At 42.1% G+C, this 25,791-nt stretch overlaps 1 protein-coding gene across 6 annotated transcripts in view; it reads left to right on the top strand.

The window, feature by feature from the left end:
• RBM33 (RNA binding motif protein 33) overlaps positions 1-25,791 on the top strand; it is a 118,258-nt gene that overhangs the window by 72,298 nt on the left and 20,169 nt on the right. For 5 of the 6 annotated variants that reach the window (XM_084859320.1, XM_084859319.1, XM_084859316.1 and 2 more), the window contains exon 15: positions 3,070-3,705. In XM_084859320.1, coding sequence (XP_084715446.1) covers positions 3,070-3,705 — 636 coding nt within the window. Of the gene's footprint in view, positions 1-3,069; positions 3,706-14,911; positions 15,386-25,791 lie in introns of those variants that run through there. The other variant, XM_084859321.1, reaches the window with a different exon arrangement.

Here is a 25,791-nt window from a genome sequence, read left to right as displayed (position 1 = left end):
TTTTGCTTCCCAATTAGATTAGTTGCAGTTTGTCATGATGTCAGAAACCAGAGATACTCTTAACTATGGTTTATTGAAACAAGCCAGCTTCCAACCATAATTTTATGAGGTTGGGTTGTTTCAATATAGTTAAGATTTACCACAGTTTTGGAGTCGGGTACCGTGCTAAACTGCTCAATCTCTTCACAAGTTTGCCAAAGGAGGGAGGAATGCGCTAGTCCAAGGCTCACTGCAGCTCATTTTTTGCAATACTAAACCAGGGGTGACAGGCTTTCCTGGGGAAAGCCCACTGCAGCAAAGACACCCCAATTGAGGCATCAGCTTGGAGGTGTTTTGGTTGGGATGGCTTCACCTGCCCCGTGCCTTCCTTCATAGCAGAGAATGTGGCTGGGCAAAGCTAAAGGGGAGGGGTATTCCCCTGGGCACTGCTTCCTCTCCCAGTTGGGGGAGGGAGCAGTGCACCAAGGGAGTTCCCTGCTAACCTTTAGGGGGTGAGGCTTTGGGGAGGGGGTGGAGCCTTGAGCCCCTAAATCCTTTCCATAGGGCCATGTCCTGAATTTCTTGCACTCAGAAATTCTTGAGGAGAGCACAACATCCACTGCTTAATGTTGGCAAGTTGGCTAGATGTGACTGTAATACCAAATTAGTGGAAGTTTGTTTTTGTGGAAGGGAGAAACAGTACATACTAGACAATTTCGTTCTCTTTGCCATTAAAACTTGCCATTTTAGAAAGCCTAAAAGTCAGTGACTGAAAGACTGAACTGCAAATTAGAAAGTCCCAGGTTTTAATTTATCTCGGCCATATAGTGGGTTTATGGCATTAAGTGAGCTGCTTTCTCTCGATTTCAGCCACCCATATGTAATATGGGGATAATTCTGATCCTGTCTTACAGAATTATTATTAGGATTACTGAGGTGAAGTGATTTGACCAATTTAAAGCACTATATAATTGTTAATTACAGCTATCCCTTACAAATGGGCTTGAAAGATGAATATCAATAGCCTATCACTGTAAATGCTAACTACTGAATGTTAACTGTTTTTCTGACCAATGGTTGTTTATATGCAATATAAAATAACTGCACCCCGTTGGTGTAACAGGTCATTTAGGGATAAATTGGCAAGTAACTGTGGCACTAAAGGACTACTTTCTCCCTAGAGATTCCCCCTTGCAGGCGGGAAGCTTGCTGGCTGAGTGTAGGTGGATGGTCTTCAGCATGCTCAATATTTGGATTCAGATACTCAATAGCCAGTGTGGCCCTGTGGACGTGGATTTGGTAGATGTGCATTCAGTGCCACCTCTCTCATGGATGCCTGTGGCCTCTTAACCTCAGATAGAACCTAACTCCCAGGTTTGTTGGGGGAAGGACACTACCAGGCCTTGCAAACTCAAAATACTATGCAAGTGATGATAATAGACAGGAGAGCTGCTAATTAAAGCATCTTTCTCTTGTGCTCATTTTCTGTTGATGAATTTCTACCTATCTTACTTGCCAGTTAAATATGAATATTGCAGAAGAGAGAATTACTTGTGTTAGTTCAGATAATGTTACCTTGCTTCCACGATGCAGGACTTTCATTTCCCCTCCAAGTACAGGTAATCGGTACTGCAGTATGTGTCAGACAAGAGGGCTTTCTTCAACATGTTCATTTGCAGTAGAGACAGAGTTGGAGCTTGGTTGTGTTCATGGTTCGTTCGTTCATTTGTTTAATGTTTGTTTAGGTTATTTATTTATTGTATTTATTTATTGTTTAGGTTATTTTTAGATCACCTAATACAAAGGCTCTCTAGGTGCTTTCAGGAACAAAGACAACTGGTCTTTGGGACCTGTAAGTGGGTTGTACCACTTGCCGCACAAGTGTTCTGTTTTGTTTACATATCTTGAAGGGAAAGAGAAAGGTGGGCAGGCAAAGGAGGAGGAAGAGAGAGTTACTGGAAGAATAAAGGGTAAAGCAGAGGAGGGGCAGGCCTATATGGTGGTAAATTAAGAGCGGCTCTCATGTTGCAAGTTTGAGGTAAACTTCTGAAAAGTTCACAGGTGACCGTCATAGAGAACTGGTCTCTGTTATACATCTCTGTTGTCTCTTTATATAATAAATGATTCAGCGGCTTTTATTTTATCAAGGTGTAGTAGATTCAGTTTAAGCATATCTAGTTGATGGTTTGAGAGGGTTAAGACTCGTTAAGTTATTTAAAATGAAGCAAATTCTTAGTCTGTTGTGTTATTCATTAAAATATGCATCCTGTTGAAGCTTGCTAACTCTGGAGCAACTCTTGGACACAGGTTTTTTATTATCTTGATTTTTCATAGCTTCCAGTAATGATGCATTTCCTGCCAGGGTTTTAGGCCCTTTAGAAAGGTTATTTGAGACACAAAGGGTATAATACTTTCAGAGAAGCTTAGGGTTGGAATATTAAAGCTATTCCTGATATACCATTAATATTCCAACACTGCGTTTGGCAACATTTTAATTCTGAAGAGAGTGCATGAGTTCAAGGTCAGTGAGATTGACTTGTGCTGTTCATTATAACCAATTATTGTGTGACAAATGAGTTTCAGATCAGGCTGAAAATTCTGTAAGAAAAATCAATAGTTCTAATCAGGGCCTTTCAGGTCATTTACCACCCTACCTTTTGTTAGTTTGTCAGAAAAGAGCAAGATAAAACCTGTGTGACAGTGGGCTGCCTCTGTATTGTTACTGCTTCCATTTGAAACAATATTTTGAGATCTTGAATTATAGTAATAGTTTAATTGGTTTCTGTAACTTCTAAATGAGTTCTGATTTGGAAGGCTTCAGTTTCAGCATTCTGATTTTCTCTTTAAAGTCCAAGCTAGGGACATATATTCTTTGATTCTTCATAGCTTGGCTAATGAATAGCTAAAAAACCTTTGTTAAGATCTGTGTCATTAAAAACATTAGCATCATTTCTCAGTTACATTTAAAATGCCCCTTGGAGAGCCTGCCATTATATTTATTCTTTCTCTTTTAAGAAGTAACACTAATTTTTTTATAAAGCTGGACAGGACCTACTACCCCTATAACTTGTTTCCTTTGCTATTCTGTAGTTTCCTGATGAAGATGAAGAAACCAGACTTTACCGCTTGAAGATAGAGGAGCAGAAACGTCTAAGGGAAGAGATCCTGAAACAAAAGGAGCTCAGGCGGCAGCTTCAGGCTGGGGCTCGAAAGAGAGAATTGCTTGAAAGGCTCGCACAACAGCAGCAGCAGTGTTCTTCAGCACAACAGCAGGAGGAGGAAACTTCACAGTTGTCCACCAATGGAAACCCGTTGCTTCCCCTTCCTGGTGTGCAGCCCCGCCAAAATGTGAAGTACAGGCTGATGGTTAAAAAACAAGATCCAGTAGTTCCAACCCCACCAGCTGTTCAGCCTAAGCCCACAAACATTCTACAGTCTGGAGATAATGCGCAGTTTCAAGGACAGCAAATAAAAACAGTAAAGCAGCTAAGGCAGACTAGGACGGTGCCCGAAAATGAGCTCCAGCTACCTTATAAAGGGTTGCAAACTAAGCCTGCTGCAGTGCACTTGAACCCATCTCAGATTGCTCGGGTGGCATCGGTACAAGGCCAACCTCAGGAACTGAAGCCTGGGGTGAAAAGAACTGTCATGCAGCGGGCAAACAGTGGTAGTGGAGATGGGCCCCATGTCGGCACCAAAGTCAGGGTGATTAAGTTGTCAGGAGGGGTAAGTTACCAGGCTTGTCTGTCTTCTGTTTTCGTGTGGTTTGTTTGTGGTCCACGTCTGTCCTATTGGTGTAATTGGCAAAAGCACAGAGAAACTAACATTGAAGAAAATAGGCTTAGCAAAATTTGCCTTTCAAATCTTTCCCTGTTAATTCTGAACTGGCACAGTTGTGTGCAGGCAAGGGTATGTATAGCTATTTTATATGATCCCTCCCCCTTGCCCCATGGAATATGTGTACTTTTTCCCATATCTCAAGTGGTCCCACTGAACTAATGGGAATATACTATAAGTTAACAGGGTAAGTGCATCTTAAAGGCAGACCATGGGCATATTACTTAATAGAAGTACTCCATGCCCTCATTTAATTTTGTGTCTAAATTGATAACGTTTAATACTTAGCGACACTAGGTTGTAGTGGATGACAAACCAAACACAAGTAATGTGTGGTTATGTCCAGAAGAAGAATCTGCTCTTTTAACAGAAGGATAATATTCACGGCATTGCTCTCTTCTTACTGTGCTTAGATTACAACTTGAGCACTAGTTGATGTTCTGGGACGTCAAACTTAAGTGTTAACAAATTGGGGAATAATCCCCATTCAAGGGATAGGAATAAATTATGTGTATCTGCCTTTTAGGCCAGGAAGTGGAATATAAATTAAAGTAGTAGAGAAATAAAAGTAGAGAAATAAACAAAAATCATTCAAATTTATGCAGAATTGCATGAGGAAAGCTTAAGAGAAGAGTATAAGTACTGTAGGGAGAAAAGGAGAAAATTAGTTGAAGTACATAAAAAAAGATGAGGAGCAATTATTCTGTCGAAGATAGGGTGAGGAAATGGGCTATGTTAATGGGGAAATTAGCATCTTTCCCACCTCCCTGACTCCTAAAGTTAGAAACAGCACACTTTTTTAAAGTGAGAAAGAGTTTAGATATTGACAATAAAGGTATATCTGGACTTCTGCCCTGGCCTCAGATCTTGCTGTATTACAACACCTTGGAATGTCCCTATGAAGACATCCCGCTAAACAACTAAGGGTTGGTTCTCCATCCCACTCACCCTCTGCCAAGTAGGTAGTAGGCATGTCCTGTTCTGTACATCAACAAACAACCCCCAGCTCAAAGTGCATATAAGCAGTACTGGAGGGTAGGGAGAAGAAGGGGCAGAGAGGAATGTAGCTCAGGTTTATCTCATTTATGTACACCATGCTGAGTATAAATGGGCAGAGTCTTCAATAGAGTCCTTTTCACAGCAAGTATGACATCCAGCCCACTCTCGGGTAAGATATGCCGAACAGGCTAAGGTATTGACCCCTGTTGTAGAAATATTCTCTGGAATATCTTTGAGGCAGGTATCTAGTTCTGATCCTTCAGTAAAGATTTACTCAGTTCCATGGAGTTGGACTTGACGGTCCCTGAAATTGTTACTAATTGTCGTATGCTCTGTTGTATATTACTCAAAAGGAAGCTGCATTGGAAGCAACTTAAGAAGTTGGTTAAATCATTTTAAATTTGTTTTGTGGAATGTTGTTTTCTCCCAGGAAAAATAATTACTATTGTGTTTCATTTTTTTCACAATTGTGGTCAGATTGACGGGATTTTGTCTGAAAAGTAGTTCCAAAGTACAGGGGAGTAGTTTTAGGATGCTCCACATTAAGTACAGCTTAATTGTCAGAACAGTTCAGCAGGTGAGTAAGAAGCCTAGAGAGACTGTAGAATCTTCTTCCTTGGAAATTGTCATGTAAAGGCTGGACAGGCATTTGAGGGATGATTTATATATGGAGAATGAAATATAAAAAAGCTTTGTGCACAGGAGAAGCATCTGCATGAAACTTGAGCTTTCTTTGATTTTTTTTGTTTCTGTAGCATCTCCCACTGCTAAAGAGGCAAGTTGCTATTTAAATTGCAGATTGGCATGCCTCCTTGGCAGTATGAACTCTTGTGGGAAGAACTTCAAAGACAGCTCTGTGTGCCGTGCTCTAGCCTTCATACGCACAGAGTTGCTTTGGATTGAGGCCAAAGTATGCTGCCTTAGAGTATGGGATAGGAATACCTTCCAAGTTTGATTATAACAATCCTTTCAGGAATCTCTTTGATTTACAAGGATTTTCACAGGCTTATTTTCTTCCTCAGTAGTACAACTATACACTTTTCATTCTCCTCGGTAAAAACACAAGTATTATTTCAATCCTGTATACCAGGGATCGGGAACACATGGCCCATGGGCTGAATGCAGCCTCCTGCCCCCCCCAATTATTGGGGGGGGGGGAATGGCATCTGAAGCACTATGGAGAGCTGAAAAGGTCAAATTTAGCTTGTTTGCAAACTAAATTTGACCTTTTTGGCACCCCGCCCCCAATTCATATATATTAAAAAAAATCATTTTTAAGTTGTCTGGGAGACTGCTGTGGCCCACTGGAAGAGGAGTGCCCAAGGGCGAAAATGGCCCTCGGGCCTCCCCAAATTGCCTGCTGTATATCAGTGCGAGCAGTTTACATTCCAAATGAATGTCATTCTTCAGTGCAGCAGATTTTGCAGTCTTGTTTTTAACTACTTGCCTAGTCTCCATAGGAGAGTAATAATTTCCCCCAGGCAAGTGAGTGGGCCCCTCTTCTGGCAGTCTGCTGTGTTTTTACTCTAGCTAGGAAGAAGCAAAACATCCTCCTCCCCCCTCAACTAGTGGGCTTTCAGGGGAGGCATCGAGTGCTCCATCACTCCGCCCAGCAGCCCACCGTGTTTCCATTATGGATGCACAGCAGTTGAAGCCTCCTCCTATACATCCAGAATAGCAACTCATAGTGGAAGGAAGAAGCACTCCTTCCCTCCGCCACCTGTCTGCTGTGTTTCTATGATATACCTGCACAGGCAAGCCTCCTGCATGTCTAGCATAGAAACACAGTGGAGAGATGGCGGAGGGAGAGAGTGATCCATACTTCCTCTGCCAGCCAGATGGAAGGAGCTTTGCCTCCTGCATGTCCAGTACAGAAACTCAGTGCGCTAACGGCAGAGGGATGAAGTGATCACTGCTGCCACGAACCCACTGAACTTTTGTCCTTGGATGCCCAGGAGGCAAAGCTCCATCATGTTCATGCAGTCAAGAAATCAAGCAGGCAGGGAACAGAGGCACAGATCACTTCATCCCTGCTCTGCCAGGCTGCTGCGTTTCTATGCTGGACACACGAGAAGCAAAGCCTCTTCCTGTGTGCTCATCATAAAAATGAAGTGTGTTTTGGAGGAGGCAGGAAGTGCTCATTTCCATCTTGGAAAGTGTGCTACATGCCTGCTTTGTACTCATGAAAGGGGCTGGCAAAGGAGGGATGGAGTGCTCCATCCATCCTTTACCAGTCCCTCTTATGAATAAAAAGCAGGCAGGTAAAAACAATTATAGGGCCGCGGTGGCTTAGTGGTTAAGACGCTGAACTGCAGACCAGAAGGTCGGCAGGACAGCAGTTTGAGACCCGAGTGCCGCGTGACGGAGTGAGCTCCCGTCTTCAGTCCCAGCTCCTGCCAACCTAGCAGTTCGAAAGCAAGAAATTGCAAGTAGATAAATAGGTACCGCTTCGGCGGGAAAGGTAACAGCGCTCTGTGCACCTCGGTGTTCAGTCATGCCGGCCACATGACTACGGAAGCGTCTTCGGACAGCGCTGGCTCTTCAGCTTAGAAATGGAGACGAGCACCACACCCTAGAGTCGGACACGACTGGTTGGGGACGCCTTTACCTTTAAAAACAATTTGCAGGCTAGTATCATTTGGCAGCTATTTTACATGGCTGGATGTATAGCTGCACAGATATTGGTGATATTTGGTCTTGCTGCAATAAACAGACTTATTTTATGCAGCAAAATTCCCAAGGGACTTGCTTTATCTTCCTCTAAACTTCTCAATGAGAGAGGAGCAATTTTCCTGTGCAGGCATGTGTACAGTTTCAAACCCTCTCCCTCAAAGTACAGAAAATTGAAAGTAAGCATGAAAACTCAGATCAAGATGCTTGATTAAATTTTCAATAGTTTCTCAAAAAGTTACAACCATGTTACTTTGTTCTACATGCTGTACAGAGAAAAGGAGTTATTGGCAGCAGGGGGGAGGGACAGTCTGGCCAATTTTGATAGTCTGGGCTTACAAAAAAATTAAGTGCGCAGTCCTATTGAGATACTCAGCAGCCTCCAAAGTGAGAGGCTGCAGAGTATACAATGCAAGGCTTTGGCCAGCCTGCATTTTTGGCTAGACGACCGATTTCGGCTGTTTAGCTGCGGCTTCAGGGAGGGAAGGAGGCCACACTGTGCATAGGAAGCTGTATAATGCGACTTCTGTGGTCCCTGCCCCCGGGAATGCCCCCTTTCCCCCCTCTCCGCACTCCATTTCCAAGCGTGTAGACAGTCGGCGTGGAAAGAACCACACTGGCTACGAGGGAGAGGAGGTGGGGAACGCAGTTTCTGAGAACTGTGTTCGGAGCCCTGGCTCTGATCTAAGTTCCTGGAAACTGAAAAATCCTATGGCCCTCTAGGCAGTGTCTAGTGGCCATAAGATTGCTCCCTCCATCTGTCAGGCCCATATGTGAGGTAAAGGTCCCAGATCCTGCTGAATGTCTAGTCTGAGTCCTATGTAGAGCATCTTCTGGTAGTTCCTCTTTGAGGCGTCCATGTATTCTTCCTTTGGTTTAACATTTTGAGTTTAAGTGCTCCATCAAAACCTGGGCTCATCTGGATCAGCTATGTCAAGTTCTGTCTGAACAATTAAGTTGATCTCCCAGTATTGCAGTGCTTACTGCATGTGTTCAGAACTTCCAGTTCTTTGAAAATATTTTTATATTGTTTTGGGTTTGAGCCCATTGAAAAGAATATTGACATTGGAGTTAGTGAACAAGGTATTCAGCACAGCTGTGCCAATGTGTGTTAGGCCTAACACGGAAAGCAGATTATTTGGCTAAGTCAGTCCTTCCTCTGTTAAGTGTTCCTCAGGCATTGCAAAAGAGGGCATTACTATAATGGTGGAGAGAGCAGGAGATGCGTGCTCCACCCCCTTCATGTTGATGGAGAAAGTCTGCAAGGGCAGTTGAATGCAGCTGAATGCACTTACACTATTCCACATGACGGGGAGCCCTGGCTTAATAGGGCTGCTGATTGTGTCGGGCTCTGCAACTGAGTTCTGTCGAACGTGGCTGCAGCAACCTTGGCAGACCTTCCCTGTCAACCTAGGGAGGCCAGGAGTGGGGCAAAGCACATGTCTGCAGTTACCTCCACAGTTAACTGTAATATCATCTTTGGTGAATGCCTGAAGAAGGCTTTAGTTGTTTTCAGAAGTGTGAACTGAAGCAAAGCCCTTTTCATACAGCTGTCTTCTCCATTTAGAAGTGCACTGTGTGAACAGGTTCCCCATTCATGCTTGCACATGAAATATATCACTTAGGGCTATTTCACAATTTTTTTTTTATGAAAAGCACTTTTGTGTAGGTGATAGAATGGAACTCTGCATTTAGACTGTCAGATGTGACAGTGCACAGGTGTTACCGCTTCATATGTGCTCACTGGGAAATGACAATTCACCAAGGCTTCCTATCCAGAGCATGTGAGAATGGAGCAAAATACATGTGTGCACAGTCATACCTGCTAAGGTGCATACAGGATTTCAAGTAGCCTTTACACAGCTGTCAGGGATGCTTACTCCTTTCAAGTAAAAAATCATTTCCCTGCCAGAAGGGAAGACATTTTGTGGAAATGGCATACATGGCAGCAGTCCTACTGATCACTGAACCATTGATCTGCAGGATGTTTTGAATATTTCGAACAGGTGTGCAGAAAAAGGCAATGCTTCTTTCTTCCTGCATTCTGGGCCCAAAGTAAAGTACACTATAGAACAAGAGTGGGCAACATGGGCCCTCCAGATGTTTAAGCATACAATTCCCATGATCCCTCACCATTGGATATGCTGGCTAGAACTGATGGGAGTTGTTGGCCAAAACATCCAGAGGGCCGCACGTTGCCCACCTCTGCTGTAAAGGTATACCACAGTATTATTTAGTTATGTTTACATTTTTACACTGACCCGGTTCGGATGTCACAACAACTCAGGTTTTTTAAATCCTCAGTTGTTGTAAACAAAGCGGGAGTGAGTGTGTTGGATCCTGCTGCCTAATAGCTCCCACTGCAAACAACAGGAGGAAAACAACCCAGGGATGCCCTTTCTTTGGGTCATTAAGCGTGATGTGCAATCCCGGATTTCTGAGTTGTTGGGGGAGAGACAGCCCAGAGTTGTAACCCATAGTTAAAGCATGGGTTAAAACTCTGGGCAGTCTCTCCTCCAAAAACTCAGAAATCCTGGTTCATATGTCATGCTTAAGAACCCAGAGTTGGGGCATCCTTGGGTTGTTTATTCCCAGTGGGAGTGATCAGGTGGCAGGAACCAGCAAACTCGCTCGCTCGCTCCTGTTTTGTTCACAGTTGTTGTGATGTCTGAACCAGACCACTGTCTATTAGAATTCCTTTTACAAAGGGCTGCAGTGTTTATTCAGATTTATTAATTACAACTCTTCAAAGAATTTAAAATGTGCTCCTGATTAGGCACCATTTTAGAAGAGAGATCCCCTTCCTCTCTCCTAAATTGGTGCCTACCAGTTTGCTTCTCTCTTCATGTCCTGTCCTCCCTCTCCCTTGGACGACAAGATGGGAATGACTTAGATGGAGGCTTAGAGCTCCTTTGTGTGCCAGTGCCATTGCTTCCTGGAGGAGATGGCTTGGCAATGAAAAAGGATGATTAGCCTGCCCAACACCACCATGGCACTGGGCACTTCTGGGCAGGCTGTAAGGCTGCAGTTCAGCAGATGACCTAGTCCTGGTGCTTTGGCTATGTGGTGGCTTCCCCCAAGCCATTGAGGAAATTGCCTGATTGAGCGGAGGGCTGGAGGAGTGCTCCTTCAGCCACTGGCTCAGCTGGGCAGCTTTGCCTGCCCTACATCCTCTCCCCAGTAGGAGAAGGCATTGGGTGGGTGAAGAGGCTTTGCTGTGCACAAGCCCTTTTCCAGGGGGAGAAGGCCAGATGCCGTGGAGCTGTTTCTCAGCAGATGCATCAGGAGGATCATTCTTCCAGCATGCTGCAGAGCTCATAAAAATTAACAACGTACTTAAACTAAGAAAATTTATGCTGCCATTGACAATGGAAATGTTTTATACATCATGACATCAGTGGTGCAAGTAGAGATTTGAAGGCCCAGAAAAAAAATGGAAAAATTTGGAAAAAAACCCGATTTTTTTCCCCAAGGACAATTTTTGCTTGTTTTCTGAAAAACTGAACAGCTTTGGATTATGAAATATTTTCTTTTAGAATTTAAGACAAAGTGTCTGTGTGCGTGTATATAGTTACCCAGTCTTTACTCCCCCCAAAATCATTTCTAAAAGCTATGTAATAAGAACACTTTTATAGAAAGACTAAAGATGTAACATGTCTGGAAATAATGAAGCCATGGGGGGGGGGGATTTTAATCCTCTCTGTAAGATTCTCAGGATGGTTAGTTCTTTCATTCCATATTAAAATTATTGATCTAAAGTATATTTTACTGATAGACATTTATGCTCAGTTTCCCAACATGTCACCATTGTGCATTCTTGACAGTAAATGCACATTCTTGACAGCTTGGGTTTTGTTCTATAGAGTCCTGTGTTTCTGATGATGTAGCAGTCATTTAATGTGGTTCTAATTTTTCAGACAATAATTACAAATTTCCTAACTGCGTTTATTTGTAAAAGTTTTAAAATATAATGATACTTTTATGAGCATGCTAAGTCATATATAAAATAACTTTAGGCACAGAAAGGCTGCTTTATGTTCCTAAAGCAGCCCTCCCCAACCGGGTGCCCTCCGGATGTTTTGGACTACAGTGCCCAACATTCCTGACCATTGGCCATGCTGCCTGAGGCTGAGGGGAGCTGAAGTCCAAAGTATCTGGAGGGCATCAGGTTGGGAAGGCTGTCTTAAGGCAATAAAGTGACTTTAGATCTGTAAAGAGTGCTAAAAAAAAAAAAAAGTATTGCTTATTCTTCAATTTTTCCAAAATTTCCCATTTTTCTGGGGGGGAAATCCACTTTTTTCCCATGGCCTCAAAATTTCTGGAAATTTTACATCTCTAGGCCAAATGCATGTATTTCCAGGGAGACTTTCTTGACATGCCACATACGCTAATCTTATGATGGGATAATGGCTGGTTAAGCTTGCTCTAGAAAGTTAACCTCTTAATTCAGCATTGTTTGGAACAATGCAGGGTTTCTGCTTTGCCTCAGCTTCTTCAGTGCACATATAGATGCTGTAGCAGAAGCTATTTCAGAAATATCATTTTGTGCCTTACCCCTCTTATCTGGCTAACTGTATAACCTTGAATGTGAGAGAACTTTAGAAGTGGTGATAGTAACTTCTGTTCATACAGAAGTTCAAACCTGTTCATACCTGTTGACTTGATAAATAAGGAACTGCATTTCAGTTGCTGTGTCTCAGTGTTTGGAGGTGTGTTCATGTCTTGCTTTTTTGGAAGGAAGTCTTTAACCAGAACTTGGTTAAGGTTTTTTAGAGACTGACTGTTGGGAGTTTGAGTCCTTTGCTGAATGATCGTTGCCACCTACGCTTACCTCTTTGCTTCATGCTTCCCAGGCCTATTACTTTGCTAAGGACATTTTTGTCTGCAGTGCTGGCTTCAGGATTTTGAGAATTCTTGTTTAAGGTGCTCTCAGTGCCCCCCCCCCCCCATACACACACACCTGACAGACGGAAAGCAAGAGTTTTCTCTTTACCTTTGACCTTCTTGGGTACAAAGTGAGAGTGGCAGCATTTTTGGGGTGATGAGCCTTTTGCAGGTCTTCGTGCCCCGGTAAATGCCAGACTTCATCATCCTCTGGAACTGTCTCTGTCTGGTCTGCATCAAAGCTTTAATTGCATTTTGTACCTGGCCCCCAGTGGATGCTTTTTTAGAGTTGACTTGTGCTGTCAGTTTTTTCTGTTGATACTATAGACTAAGGACCTTGGAGTTGATGTTTAACTTGGTATTACAACATGTGAAATATAGACTCCACACACATTGCTTGCTTGGACTTGTAGCTTCTCTCATGACTTAAGCCCTGTAAAAGATTGCTTTCAAATCCTTTCTCCTGTTTGGCTCCCCTTGCTGCTTGGCCTCTCCTTTCCCCAATTACCTGCCATCTCTACCTTTTCTTCTCCAAGTCCTTACAGCCTATTACACTGCCTACACTGTTTTCTTGTCTCCAGCCCTACTAAATTTAGTGGTGACTAAAGCCTGATCTGCACATGCGGTAGAATTAAGGTGGAAGCATCCTGAGGTGGATGAATAGGCTGAATCACTTCAGACTACAAGTGAAACATTGTATGTATACATGCTGCCCTACATAAAAACATTATACAAGTAGAATGCTAGCACGACAAAGCAGGCTACCTTTGCCCCTGATGTGCTAGTTTTTTACTTGCAGGGAAGGTTTTTAGTGGACGTGGCATGCAACAATAATAGGCCGCGCCTGCAGTCTGGAATGGTGTCAGTCTTAACATCTTATGGTATGCATGTGTAGATTCGGACCTAAGTCCCTTTGAACCTGGTGAAATGAGTTAGGCACTTGTAATTTGAGTCCCATTGTATTCAGTGAAGCTTAGTTTTGTCCAACTCTTGCTGGATTGGAACCTTTGTCTCTCAGCCCCCCTACCTTCTGGACCCTCAACTACTCAACATTCTTCTTATGCTCAGTCTCACTGCATCTGTACCCCCCTCCTTCTGGTTTTATTGCACAGCCCTTCTGTCCTTAAGACTGGGTGGGGAGTGAGGGGTTGCCCCACTGCTATACTGGCCTTTCCCTTATTTCTTAGCAGCTGTAATCTGTATAGTTCCTCCTCCTCAGCAGCCCTCTGTGGGAAGGGAATCTCATAATTTCCAGGCAACAACTATTTTTAGGTCCAACGCAATTCTATACCTATTTGTTAAACTTTTGTTATACCCTTATTCCAAGGAGCTCAAGAGAATGTACATGGTTCTTGCACCCTTCACCCATTTTATTCTCTCAGTGTCCCTGTGACGCAGGTTGAGAGTGTGTAACTGGCATAAGATGATCAAGTGAGTTTTATGGCATAGTAGGGATTTGAACCTGGGTCACCCTGATCTTGACCCAGCACTCCAACTTCTACACCACACTGCCTCTCAGATCACTTTGCTTCTGAAATCTTTTCAGTACATGCAAATAACTTTCCTCCCCTGCCTTCCCCCCTCCCCCCGCCTGAATCATGAAACCTTCACACCTGTTTTAGTGACATTAAAGAGGACACGTGCAAAATGAAGCATTTGTGCCAAGGTGATACTACACAAAGAAGTACCACAATGACAGGTGGAGGATCCAGCATAAAACTGGTACTGCAAGAGGGAAGGGTAGACGGGGGAAATAATCAAACTAGCAGAAGCTGAAGGTTCCTGGGGTGGGAGCCAATCTTCTGATCATGGCACTATTCTAACTATTCTTAAATTACTTGCCATTCCTTGAATTAGGCAGACTGTAGCTATTAACTAGATCACACAGCTTTTTCTGCTTCTTAAACTTAAGCATTAGCTCTAACAGAGGAAGCTTCTCTCTTCACCAGGGTGGGATAGGTAACCTGGAGTCCTCTAGATATTTTGGATTGCAACTCCCATAAGCCTTAGGCAGACTGGCCAGTGGCCAGGGACTATGGGAATTGTAGTCAAAAGCATCTGGAGTACCCCAAATTGTCTACCCTTGCTCTTCACCATGCCAAGACGTGATGGCAGTCAAGGGGGCATTGGAGGCATATTTTTCAAGTTGGCCTCTCAGATACAACTATAACACACACAAACATAAAAAGTAATTCTTCACACTAGTATTTATTCCCAAGATCAAATTAAAATTGCCTCATGGGCCAGGCATGGCTGACATGTGGACCATCATTGCTGTCGCTACAAATGCGGTAGTCTGGAATAGCAAGTCATAAAATTTGAAGTTACCAGTTCAAGTGGAGTTTGTATAAGCCAGCATGCTGGAGTAGTGATTGTCTAATGAAGCCGGTTTGTAGATAATGCCCTATATGGCTCTTTGGTGAAGGAATTTAAGCTGTATATGTTGGATGTTACCCACGGACTTCTGTGGAATTACATAATGCTTTAATATTAACTGTGATATTCAACCATCTTATGTTGTTGTTGGGTGATTTCTCCTTAGCCAAAGACTCGCCTCCCTTGCTCAGAGTGACATGTCTAGTACTCTGTCGTCTGAAAATGCTGAGTCTAATACTGGACCAAGAACACACCTCTTTGTCTCTGTGGAGAGCTGCACTAGGGGGTTTTGCATATAGAAAATCTGCTTTGATTTATGTAATTATTTCAACTGTTGGTAGTTACAGTGCCTTGCAAAGGCTGAAATAGCAGCTGGCACAATCACTTTATTTTTCATTCCAAACTGCATGAACTGTTAGCATTGTATTAGGGGTGAAACGAATGGAGGAGGTGGAGGCATAAGAAAAGAGAAATTTGCTGCAGTTGGGTAGCCAGCGTTGCTCTCTCGCAAGATGAGAACTATTCCAAAAGTGTGTCCATCTCACTTGATACAGACCGTTCTGCAAAGTTTCATTATTGTATTTTGTTTCTGCATCTGTATTTCTCATCTCATGCAATAAAAATGTTTAAATAATTTGTACTTCATAGCCCTTTTATTGTGATCTCATAGATCATAACATCGGATCCATTACATGGAAGGCAACTATATTGAAGATGGGTCTGATTTCTGAAATACTCTCCCCTTTTTTTCTATACAGAGCATAGATAGTTAAAGCAAATAGGAAGGGTACCCATGAGTGGGCTCAGATAGGGTCTTAAGAATGAATATGGTAGATGTTAAAAATGTAAATCAGTATAGCAAGAAAACATTAAAATCCCACACAGTGCATAGTCAGCAGCTGACTGGGCATGCTTAAAAAATACCTACACCAGTAAATCAAATTCTAGGCCAAGAAAAGATGAATTCTGCAACCTGTATAACATGCTAATTCAACACGTTTGCATAATTTCATACTTTGCATGCTTTGTTTTGAAATTTTATTGTGCATAATTTTGGTTTCCTTGCGGAGACAAGACCGCAAGGAAACCAAAATTCAGATTTTGAATTAGATTCAAGACCCTAAAGCCCACCCCCACAATCACTAGAAACTTCTCCAACCTTCCATTGGGCTTCAGAGATTTCAGCAAGTATTGCCCACACACTTTCAAGCATAACTTTGCATCCATGAAGACGTAGAAAACATTTAAATAAAAGCTTAGATTCTCAGGAATGTGAAGTCTATACCAATAGTACCATTCTTCCATACTTCTGTACTCCTTTGAAATTGTAGCATAAGCAGTCCTAGCAAACAATTCCAGTTGTGAAGTATAGATAACATAAAATCCAGCACAAGCTCACTGTCCTTGCCTTTAAACCCCTCCATGAACTTGCCCCCCTTATTACTCTACTCTTAATACATCTCTTCCAGCTGTACCACCATCTGAAGGTCTGCTCCCTCAAAAGGCTCCTCCCTTTCTCCCTTACTGCCCTGTATGCCTTCCCGTGTGATTACACCTCTCACTTCCTACAAATCATTCCTCAAAATCCACTTTTCCCATGAAACCTTTGGCGCATCCCCCTAATTCCTATGCACTACTATAACTAAGCCTGAGCACATGCAACTAAACCGTATATTGCTTCCCTCCTTGTCCCTGCCTCCAGTTCTCTCCCTTTCCTCCTCTGTCGTATTTTAGATTGTAAGCACATTGAGGCAGGAGCCTGCCCATTTCTACTCTGTAATGCACCACTCTGATAGCACTGTATAAACAAGTAAATAATAGTGATTGCAAAGAGAAGAACTAATTTTGTTCCATAAGATTGACCAATTTCCCTTTTGAGGAAACTAGTGGCTTAATACACTTGCAAATCGGTAGAACACTCAAAGGCTATTTATTTAAAACATTTTAGGACACCTTTAAAGGTAATATCTAAAATGAAATCCAGTGCAATAACCAAAAAATAATTCATAAAAGCTAGCAACACAATAAAAACAAACATCCCATTCAAGAAATGCTTTAAAGCAATAAACAGTTGCATCCAAGCCATCAGCAGTCCAGTAAAGCACAACTTCAGAAAAAGCCAATAAGCACAAAGGACTTTTTTTTCCCTCTGAAAGCCTCAGTAGTGATGGGGACTGATGGACCCCGCTTGGTAATGCATTCCAGAGTTGGGGGGGGGGGCACTGCAGGAAAGGCCTTGTGCCTGACTACTCAGAGGCGAGCACCAGACCAGCCTCTGGCGCTGATAAGGTGTGGGCAGACTGGTATGGGTGAAGGCAGTCCTTCAAGTAACTTGGCCCCAAACAGTTTAAGGCAGGGGTGGACAACCTGTGATCCTCCAGATGATGATGGATTCGAACTTCTGTCAGTCCAGCCAGCATGGTTAATGGTCAGAAGTGATGGGAGCTTGAGTCCACCAACAACTGGTGCACTTACCTCAATAACCCAGGTGGGGAAGGTGCCCATTTGGAAATGTCCTGCAACTCCAAACATAGCGGCTGTTCCCTCATCACCGGAAAGGAGAGCTGTGTCTATCCTGTTCCCAGCTGGAGAATACCTCGGAATATTGGTAGACTTGCCAGTATGAAGATCCAAGAGTCCTTCTCTATCACAGAAGATACCAGGAGAGATTGGAAAGAAGTGAGGGAGGACTGTGGGAAAGGTTGACAGAAGATGCATGCATTATGGGCCAGAAGTATGGGGCCTAGAGCGTAGTGCCCACATGTGTTCTACTACTCTTGGTTACAGGCAACTACATTCTATGTCCCTTGCATGGAATGCATGGAATTCCTTTAAATGTAGTTGGATGCCAAGCATCTAAGCCACAACTGATTGGTCATGTTTTATGGGGCAGAGGGGAGTACAGGCACCTCCTCACCCAAATCTTGGCTTGTAAAATATGTGTTAAAATGTCATGTTGGCTTCCTGCCCTTTACTATACATTTGCATCATAGTAATTATGGTTAGAAATGTTCCTCATAAACCTTTCAAGTAACAGAGTTACACTAACTTCATTTTACTTTCTGCGTAGTATAATTTGCTAACTTTTTAATTCAAAAGGAGTACCTTACATCATTGTTTCTGAAATGCAGCTCTTGGGCCCTTTTATTTGGCTCAGACATCAGTATAGTGGCAACAAATAGGCTTGGGGTGAACATTATCTCCCCTCCCCAGACACATAAAGCTTTTTCCAAGTGCAGCCATACAAAATATCAGTTTTCAAAACAAGTCCCTGTGAATATTCTGTGGCTGCACCTCCAGGCACCATGTGTGTTCTGCTGCCCCAGTGGTTTGAAAACGTACAGCTCTTCACCTGTGCTAATGGGCATACTTTTACTTGGTAAAACTCAGGGCATTCATTAACATCTTCAGCCAGTAGTAGAAACTAGAGAAAGATATTTATGAATGCTCTTATACTCAAGGGGCATGAATATGAGTATAGAGCTGTAGTGAAAATTTGTATTAGACAAAAGTATAGCAATGAATTTTATATACTGGGTTGGATCCAGACTTAGTCTTATTTAGAGAAGACTCATGGATATCAATGGGACTTCAGTTGGTCATGGCTAACTTAAGTCATTGATTACAATAGACCTACTCCAAGTATGACTATGCCTGGATATAACTTACTGTATTTGATTACATAAAATGATTACTTAAATTGAGAGCAAGAGGTGACATGGAAGAGTTGTATAAAAGTGTGCACAGTGTGGAGAAGGAAGATAAGAAGACATATTTGTCCCGCTGTCATATAACTAGAACCTGGGGTCATCCAATGAAGCTGAATGGTAGGAGATTCAGGACAGATAAAAGGAAGGACTTCTTTACGCAGTGCCTAGTTACACTATGGAATTCACTACCACAAGTTATAATGGTTGCCACCAACAAGGACAGCATAAAAATGGGATTAGACAAATTCATGGAGGATAAGGTTATCAGTGGCTACTAGTCATGTTGGCTATATATATTACCTCCAGTGTGAGTCAGTATACCTCTGAATACCAGTTGCTGGGGAACATGAGCGGGAGGGTGCTGTTGTGCTCATGTCCTGTCCGTGGGCTTCTGATAGGCATCTGGTTGGCTGCTGTGGAAATAGACTGGATAGGTCTTTGGTCTGCTCCAGAACTTACAGTCATGTGAAAAAGAAAGTACACCCTCTTTGAGTTCTATGGTTTTACGTATCAGGACATAATAAAAAATCATCTGGTCCTTAGCAGGTCTTAAAATTAGGTAAATACAACCTCAGATGAACAACAACACATGACATATTACACCGTGTCATTATTTATTTTACAGAAATAAAGCCAAAATGGAGAAGCCATGTGTGAAAAACCAAGTACACCTTATGATTCAGTAGCTTGTAGAACCACCTTTAGCAGCAATAACTTGAAGTAATCGTTTTCTGTATGACTTTATCAGTCTCTCACATCGTTGTGGAGGAATTTTGGCCCACTCTTCTTTACAACATTGCTTCAGTTCACTGAGGTTTGCAAGCATTTATTTATGCACAGCTCTCTTAAGGTCCTGCCACAGCATTTCAATCGGGTTGAGGTCTGGACTTTGACTGGGCCATTGTAACACCTTGATTCTTTTCTTTTAAGCCATTCTGTGGTAGATTTGCTAGTGTGCTTGGGATCATTGTCCCGTTGCATGACCCAATTTCGGCCAAGCTTTAGCTGTCAGACAGATGGCCTCACATTTGACTCTAGAATACTTGGGTATACAGAGGAGGTCACCGTCGACTCAATGACTGCAAGGTGCCCAGGTCCTGTGGCTGCAAAACAAGCCCGAATCATCGCCCCTCCACCACTGTGCTTGACAGTTGGCATGAGATGTTTGTGCTGATATGCTGTATTCAGTTTTCGCCAAACGTGGCGCTGTGCATTATGGCCAAACATCTCCACTTTGGTCTCGTCTGTCCAAAGGACATTGTTCCAGAAATCTTGTGATTTGTTCAGATGCAACTTTGCAAACCTAAGCCATGCTGCCATGTTCTTTTTAGAGAGAAGAAGCTTTCTCCTGGCAACCCTTCCAAACAAACCATACTTGTTCATTCTTTTTCTAATTGTACTGTCATGAACGTCAACATTTAACATGCTAACTGAGGCCTGTAGAGTCTGAGATGTAACTCTTGGATGTTTTGCAATTTCTCTTGAGCATTGCACGGTCTGCCCTTGGGGTGAATTTGCTGGGACGTCCACTCCTGGGAAGATTGGCAACTGTCTTGAATGTTTTCCGTTTGTGAATAATCTTCCTCACTGCAGAATGATGGACTTTAAATTGTTTAGAAATGGCCTTATAACCCTTCCCAGGTTGACAGGCAGCAACAATTGCTTCTCTAAGATCATTGCTGATGTCTTTACTCTTTGGCATTGTGCTAACACACACCTGAATGCTCAAGACCAGCAAACACCTGAGACTTTGGCTTTTATAGGGGTGGTCACACTTGCTGATGATCACTTAATCAAGGGCATTTGATTAGCAGCACCTGGCTGCTACTTAGCCTCTTCATACCTATGGAAGCAGTAAGGGTGTACTTAGTTTTTCACACATGGCTTCTCCATTTTGGCTTTATTTCTGTAAAATAAATAATGACACGGTGTAATATGTCATGTGTTGTTGTTAATCTGAGGTTGTATTTACCTAATTTTAAGACCTGCTAAGGACCAGATGATTTTTATTATGTCCTGATACGTAAAACCATAGAACTCAAAGAGGGGGTATTTTCTTTTTCACATGACTGTGTGTTCTTATGCTGTAACTTCTCTCTTTCTGACTAGGAACAGGAATCAGCTAGTTTACTTGAGCTTGCAATAAGGGGATGTATTAACGTATGCAAAGATGAATAATATATTGAACAGACTCATGGCAGCAATCATGAACCCAGCAGATTCATAGTCAATTAAGGAGAATTGAGGCATCGCACAGACAGAATTCTTTCCTTTAGAACGTCACTGAGAAAATACATTTTTGGAGGAATTAGAATTATGATTGGTCTAGCCAGATGGTCTGGTCAGGTCCCAATCTCCACTTTCCCATTACTCTGTGGTCCTATACTCTCCCCCCTCCCCCCACCACCCTTCAACCAATCACTATGACAGGGTCACCACCTTTACTCTTCTTTAGAAATACTTAATAACTTGCTATCTATAACAAACCAGTATCTATTCTCTGTGACTCCACCCATAGACTGATCCACACAACCTCACTTATCTGTCCCACTTCTGCCACCAGCTCCTCTTGGCCTAGCTGACCATTCTGGAAAGTTTAGATAGAGAGTACATATTCATCACTTTGATGCAACAACAGGATGCTCTCCCCATTTGCAGCAATGGTTTCTTGGTCATAATTCAATGGTAAAAACGTATGTTGCTTTATAAGAACATTCAGTAATTTTAGCCACAAGCTGTTTCTAGTGTCATATTTTTAGAGATAAACAACCAAATTGTATGCAGATAAATTTTTTGTCCAGCACTTGTGTAAAACATACAAAATGGGTTAAGAACTGCAAAGTCCCTTGCTTGTATGCACAAGAGTGAATGTCTTTATAGAATTCATACCAATTCACCAGTAGTTATATCAGATCCTTAAAAGGAGATCTGGAGTTTATGAGAGTAAAATACACAACGTTCTTATTTAGTAGCTATATCACTTTATAGTTTTTAATATTTATTTTGGTTTCCCAAGGCACTGTAAACTGCTGTTTGAGACCCTGATGATGTGGATGCTTCTCAGGGATGGTCCTCAACGTTCATCAAATTATCTATACGTTAATTATTTCAGTTGTAAAGACAAGATATTGAGTGGTTTATTAATAAATCACCATTACCTCACTTACTCTCCACTTTCCTGTATATACACATTCTTAGGCCATGTTACAAATATTGCAGGCAAATCATGGAACTTATCTTTAACACCCATTTTTGTGTGCAGTCAAGACTTCGGAGGGGTTTGTTTGGTTCGTATTCTGTCTATTCTTTTCCTAGATAGAGACTAGTGAGTTGGGACAGTTCTAGCTTAAATTTTACTTGATACCAATATATGTGTTCTCATTTGCATTTTTAATGTGTGTATGATATTGCTCAAGGTTTAAAGCCCTCCTAAGGCAACATCACACATTGTGTCAAAGATTAGTCCTTGTGTCAAGTACATCGTGTCCTTTTATAACACTTGAAGGGCACGTTTTCACACATGAATTCCCTTCAGAAGTTACAGGAAAGATACAGATAATTGTTGTGGAAATAGCAGGATGCCTCTCCTGTAATGAGTAAAACCACCTTTACAGCATCTTTTTGCATTCACATAAGTGCACTGAGAGTCTGTGGGTCTTGTGTCTATGGTGCTTCTCACCAAGTGCACAAGTACAAAATTAAAACACTCCCAGCAAGCACCCTTAAATTGAGGGCTAATTCAAACATTACCAGAAAGGATGGATAGAAGAAAAGTGAGTGACTGTTATCTGCTTCCACAGTAATGTGGAAAATATGAATTCTGAATCTCTCCCACAGGGAGATCTGCAAGCCCCAGGCAACCTCTGGAATTCCCTAGGGCATGTCCCACAGATTCTTTTCATTGGTATGTTATAAGAGTGCTATCACAAGAAATAAACCAGGAAGCCACTCTAATTGATGTTCTCCATATGTATAAATGAGCCTATGTTACGTGTTTGACCTGCTAGGAAAGATTGTGGGGGGTACATACCTGAGCCTGTACCCTAAAGTGCAGGGTATTATGGGATATAGACCCATATAAACGTTATTGCAATTCCCCATCCTTGACTCCCTGCCCCCTGAGTAGAAATAAGTATGTGTTCCCTCCATTTCTGAGTCTCAGGTGTCTTCAAAAGTGATCAAACATTTCACTAGCCGTATGATTAGTTATTTGGGTTGGGTGAATAACATTAAACTGTCGAACAGGAAATGACATTCAGTATTAAATACTAAGTTATCTCAGGGGGCTGGGGGCGTACAGCTTCATATCTGCCCCAAGCTCCCAGTTGGTTTTCTGTTGCTTTTACCCTGTGTGTTTTTCACTAAATCTGTAAAGGCAAATCCCGCTTGGGCACACTGTTCTACCCTGTGCCACTATTGGTGTTAGCTATAGGCTTCCTAATCAGTATTGCTAGCTACACCTGTACGACAAGTTGGCTTTCATGTGTCTCCCCACCATCAGCACCTCAGTAAAAAGGCAAAGGTTGTTGACAAAGGGATAATTATTTGAAATACTTATACGTTGAATTTTGTTGAAAAAGGAGATGACATTCCAATGCAGGAATGTTGTCTGAGATTGTTTGAGTTTCCTCTGGTATAAGGCTTGCAAGGCACCATATCGTGTTTAAATTATAGTCCATCCTCACAAAAAACGAAGCAAAATAGCTTTTTAGCTGCCTGTTTCCCCTGCAGTGTGTGACACTTCACAAATCAACCCAAGTTTATTTCCTTTAAATGCTTTATAGTTTATTTCCTTTAAATGCTTTATCAGGCATGCACATCCCCCTCGCTGTTTGATGATTTTTATTTTATTTTTTGAATTAGCTTTAGAAAAGATTACATGGATAAACACAGCATTGTCGTCGTTAATAGAAACCTGTGCAGTGAGGTCTAGAGGGCTGCAAGATCAGTAACAGTCCCAGTGACAGTGAAGTATGGCCTTATCAAAAGGAGAATTCATAAGAGGCTGCCCTGGGACACTCCGCCACTGTCCTTCTGTGTATCCTGACAATGTTATCTGTCCTCTCAGTACGGAGTATCAAATGTCTGTCATGAGTATAGAAATTAATTTAATGTCACCTGAAGACATGCAATTAATCTTTTGGAGGTTTTCATAATACCTTTACAGAAAGAGTTGCCAGTTTGGCGGATTTGGATTTTGGGGTTTAGTCGAAGATAAGGAAAATTAATTTTTCATCAGGGTTAATACAAGCTAGCAGGGCCACAAAGGCTGAGAGAGATGGTTGGGGAATTTGTCAAGTGTTGTCACTCTGGAATAATGCTGCTTAACGTCTGATAGGTGTAATCAAGAGTTGAGATTTCTATAGAAGGGGATTAATCAATTTGCTCACTACAGAATGCACGTTGGTGATATCGTTCATTCACGGGGTTTTAAGAATTAAAATAAGATTTGATCTGTCAAATTGCAAGAAACTCTGACAGTATCAATGGGGCAGGGTTTTTTATCAGGACATACTTGAAGCATTTGTTATAAATAAATTTGTCTGGCTAATATTGATGGCAAACAAACTTCATCTTCATTGTGAACCTGTCAGGGCATCCATGATAGAGTGTACAGCTCACAAAATTCTGGCACGCCTTCATAGGTCTTACTTATTAAAGCATGCTTTCTTCTTTTTTTGCAGTTATGCACAGTCTCTTAAATTTCTGGTGATAATAACCATACATTTCTGCAAATAAATGATTGAACTGGAATCAGTTGGGTGTCATTCTTTTTAATTTTTGAATCAGTTACCTTTTCTACCCAGTCAGGCCTCTAAGGTGCCTTGCAGGAAATAATAACAATGAAAGCTTTAATACCACATAAATAGGAAGTCCCATTTCTACATCTGAGTATAACATCTGTGCTTCTCCCCATCATTCAAAATAGGTAAGGGTTAGGTCCTTTAGTACAAATTACTTGTAATGAAATATCATTAACATAATGGGGTGCAGGTATGTCATTTAGGACTCAATCCTTTGCATGTTTAGACAGAAAGAAGTCCTACAACTCCCTGCGTTCTCCAGCCTGCTCTGCTGAGTTTGTTCATGTTTTTAAATCTGTAGGATTTTGTATTTGCACATCAACACAGTTCAAGATTTGCTGTGATCAGAGCTCTTGCCATTTTGGCTTTACAGTCTCAATAGATAAGCTTTTGCACACACATAATCTTATCCTTGATTTGTCTCCTAGCATATGAGAAATATGAAAACCTTAAAGGGCATTTGAAAATACTGGTCTTAATTCAAAATGAGAGTAGCCTATTAGAGGGTCCAGCACATCTACCAAAGTAGCCTTCATGTATAACTTGGTTAATACTTTAATTCTAAGAACTGCTAACTAGCAGATAAGCATTGAACTTATCTGCTGCTGTGCAAACGCAGCCTTGGAAGCTGTGTGTGGTGTTGTCATTGCAGGGAGGCACAGTGGGTACACCAGTTCAAAGGTTTTTGGATACCTGGTAAAAGACTGGGATAAGGCAAACCCTTTAGCAAAAGTTTAATCCTACTGTGTATTGGTCTCACATCAGTGTTAAATGTACATTAAAGCATTAGTAAGCATAGGTTTCAAGAATGTGTGCATCCCCTCTAGGACAACACTGGTTTTAATTCTCAAAATGTGGGATGATTATTTTAATCTACAAGGAGCAGAGTGACACCCCTCTCAAGCATTTTTTTAAATCAGGGGTGTCCAGATGTTTTGGCCTGCAGCTCCCATCGTCCCTTGCCATTGACTATGGTGGCCAGGACTGATGGTAAACCAAAACATGTAGAGGGCTGCAAATTGCCCACCCATGCTCTAGATGGGCTTGAGTCATTGATCTCTCTCTGAATAATCTAGTTCCATGGCCAGGAGAGATCTGCATCATGGGGGCATAAGAGCAGCCCTGCTGAACCAGACCAGGAGTCAGTCTAGCTGTTCATCCTCTTTCCATCAGTGGTCAACAAAATGCCAAGGCAACACATTGGCTTGCCCTAAAACAACTGGTATTCAGAGTTTTATTGGCTCTGAACCTGGGGGTCCCATTTAGCTGCCATGGCTAATAGTTGTAGATAGACCTCTCCTCCATGAACTTGTCTAATCCCCTTTTAAAAGCTGTCTAAGCAAGTGACCTTGCTAATCTTCAGAGCCAGTTCTTTGTTAATTATTTATTATTTGAAGAAATACTTTATTTTGCCTGGCCTACATCCACTGCTGATCAGTTTCATTGGGCAACTAAGTTTTTCTATGGCGGAGGAATTCTCTGTCCATACAATTTGTAGTTTTATAAACCTTTCTTCTCTGTCCATTCTCTGT

The sequence above is a fragment of the Heloderma suspectum genome, chromosome 5, assembly GCF_057233095.1.
Source record: "Heloderma suspectum isolate Gila_16-S chromosome 5, 16-S_ref, whole genome shotgun sequence".
In the NCBI taxonomy this organism is placed as follows: domain Eukaryota; kingdom Metazoa; phylum Chordata; class Lepidosauria; order Squamata; family Helodermatidae; genus Heloderma; species Heloderma suspectum.
This window is presented reverse-complemented; position numbering and strand designations above follow the sequence as displayed.